The sequence below is a fragment of the Sinocyclocheilus grahami genome, unplaced genomic scaffold (genome assembly GCF_001515645.1).
Source record: "Sinocyclocheilus grahami isolate Dianchi unplaced genomic scaffold, SAMN03320097.WGS_v1.1 scaffold4728.1, whole genome shotgun sequence".
Lineage (NCBI taxonomy): Eukaryota > Metazoa > Chordata > Actinopteri > Cypriniformes > Cyprinidae > Sinocyclocheilus > Sinocyclocheilus grahami.
In genome coordinates, this window is record NW_015509614.1 from 3,951 (window position 1) to 4,651 (window position 701).

At 36.4% G+C, this 701-nt stretch overlaps 1 protein-coding gene across 1 annotated transcript in view; it reads left to right on the top strand.

Annotated features, from left to right (window-relative positions):
- LOC107576963 (protein LAP2-like) overlaps positions 1-701 on the top strand; it is a 5,033-nt gene that overhangs the window by 3,944 nt on the left and 388 nt on the right. Inside the window, exons 4-5 of the mRNA XM_016263081.1 lie at positions 363-480; positions 628-696. Coding sequence (XP_016118567.1) covers positions 363-480; positions 628-696 — 187 coding nt within the window. The remainder of the gene's footprint in view (positions 1-362; positions 481-627; positions 697-701) is intronic.

Here is a 701-nt window from a genome sequence, read left to right on the forward strand (position 1 = left end):
ATAATGTTCTTTTTAGCAGCATCATATGACCCCTTTAACTAGCATTAACTAATGGGACCTTATTGTAAAGTGTTAAAAACAAATGGCCCACACTCTGGGCTTTAAAATTGGATGCAATAAATTAAATTAGCTACTGTCACACATTATTCTCATACTGTGAGTGGATGTGAAGTTCCTGTCAGGATAAATGTGCTCATATTGTATTATGTGAGATTTAATATGTCAAGACATACTGTATCAATAGGTTAATCATTTAAACAAATGAATATGAAAATGAGTTCAGTTTACCACTATGCAAGCAGGAAGAAAATTGAAGTATAAATTAAATTTAAGCTTTTGATATGATATGGTTGTGTGGTCAGGACTCGGAGGAGCTGTCATCGGAGGAGGATGAAATGAAGATAGCCGAGATGAGACCTCCACTCATCGAAATCTCCATTAACCAGCCTAAAGTAGTGGCCCTCAGCAAGGACAAAAAAGGTAAAGTCATACTTGCCTTAATTTCTCACTTTGCTTAATATCATTTAATAATTCTCCCATTAACGGGATAATTGTTTCTCAAGATAGGGTGTTTTATTGAACTGTAGAATTAAATGCAAGTGATGTTTTTCCTGTCTGGTGATGTAGATGATGGGAAAGATGCCGACTCTTTGCTTGATGAGACGGTGGCCAACAGTAACCAGAACAACAGCAACTGCTCT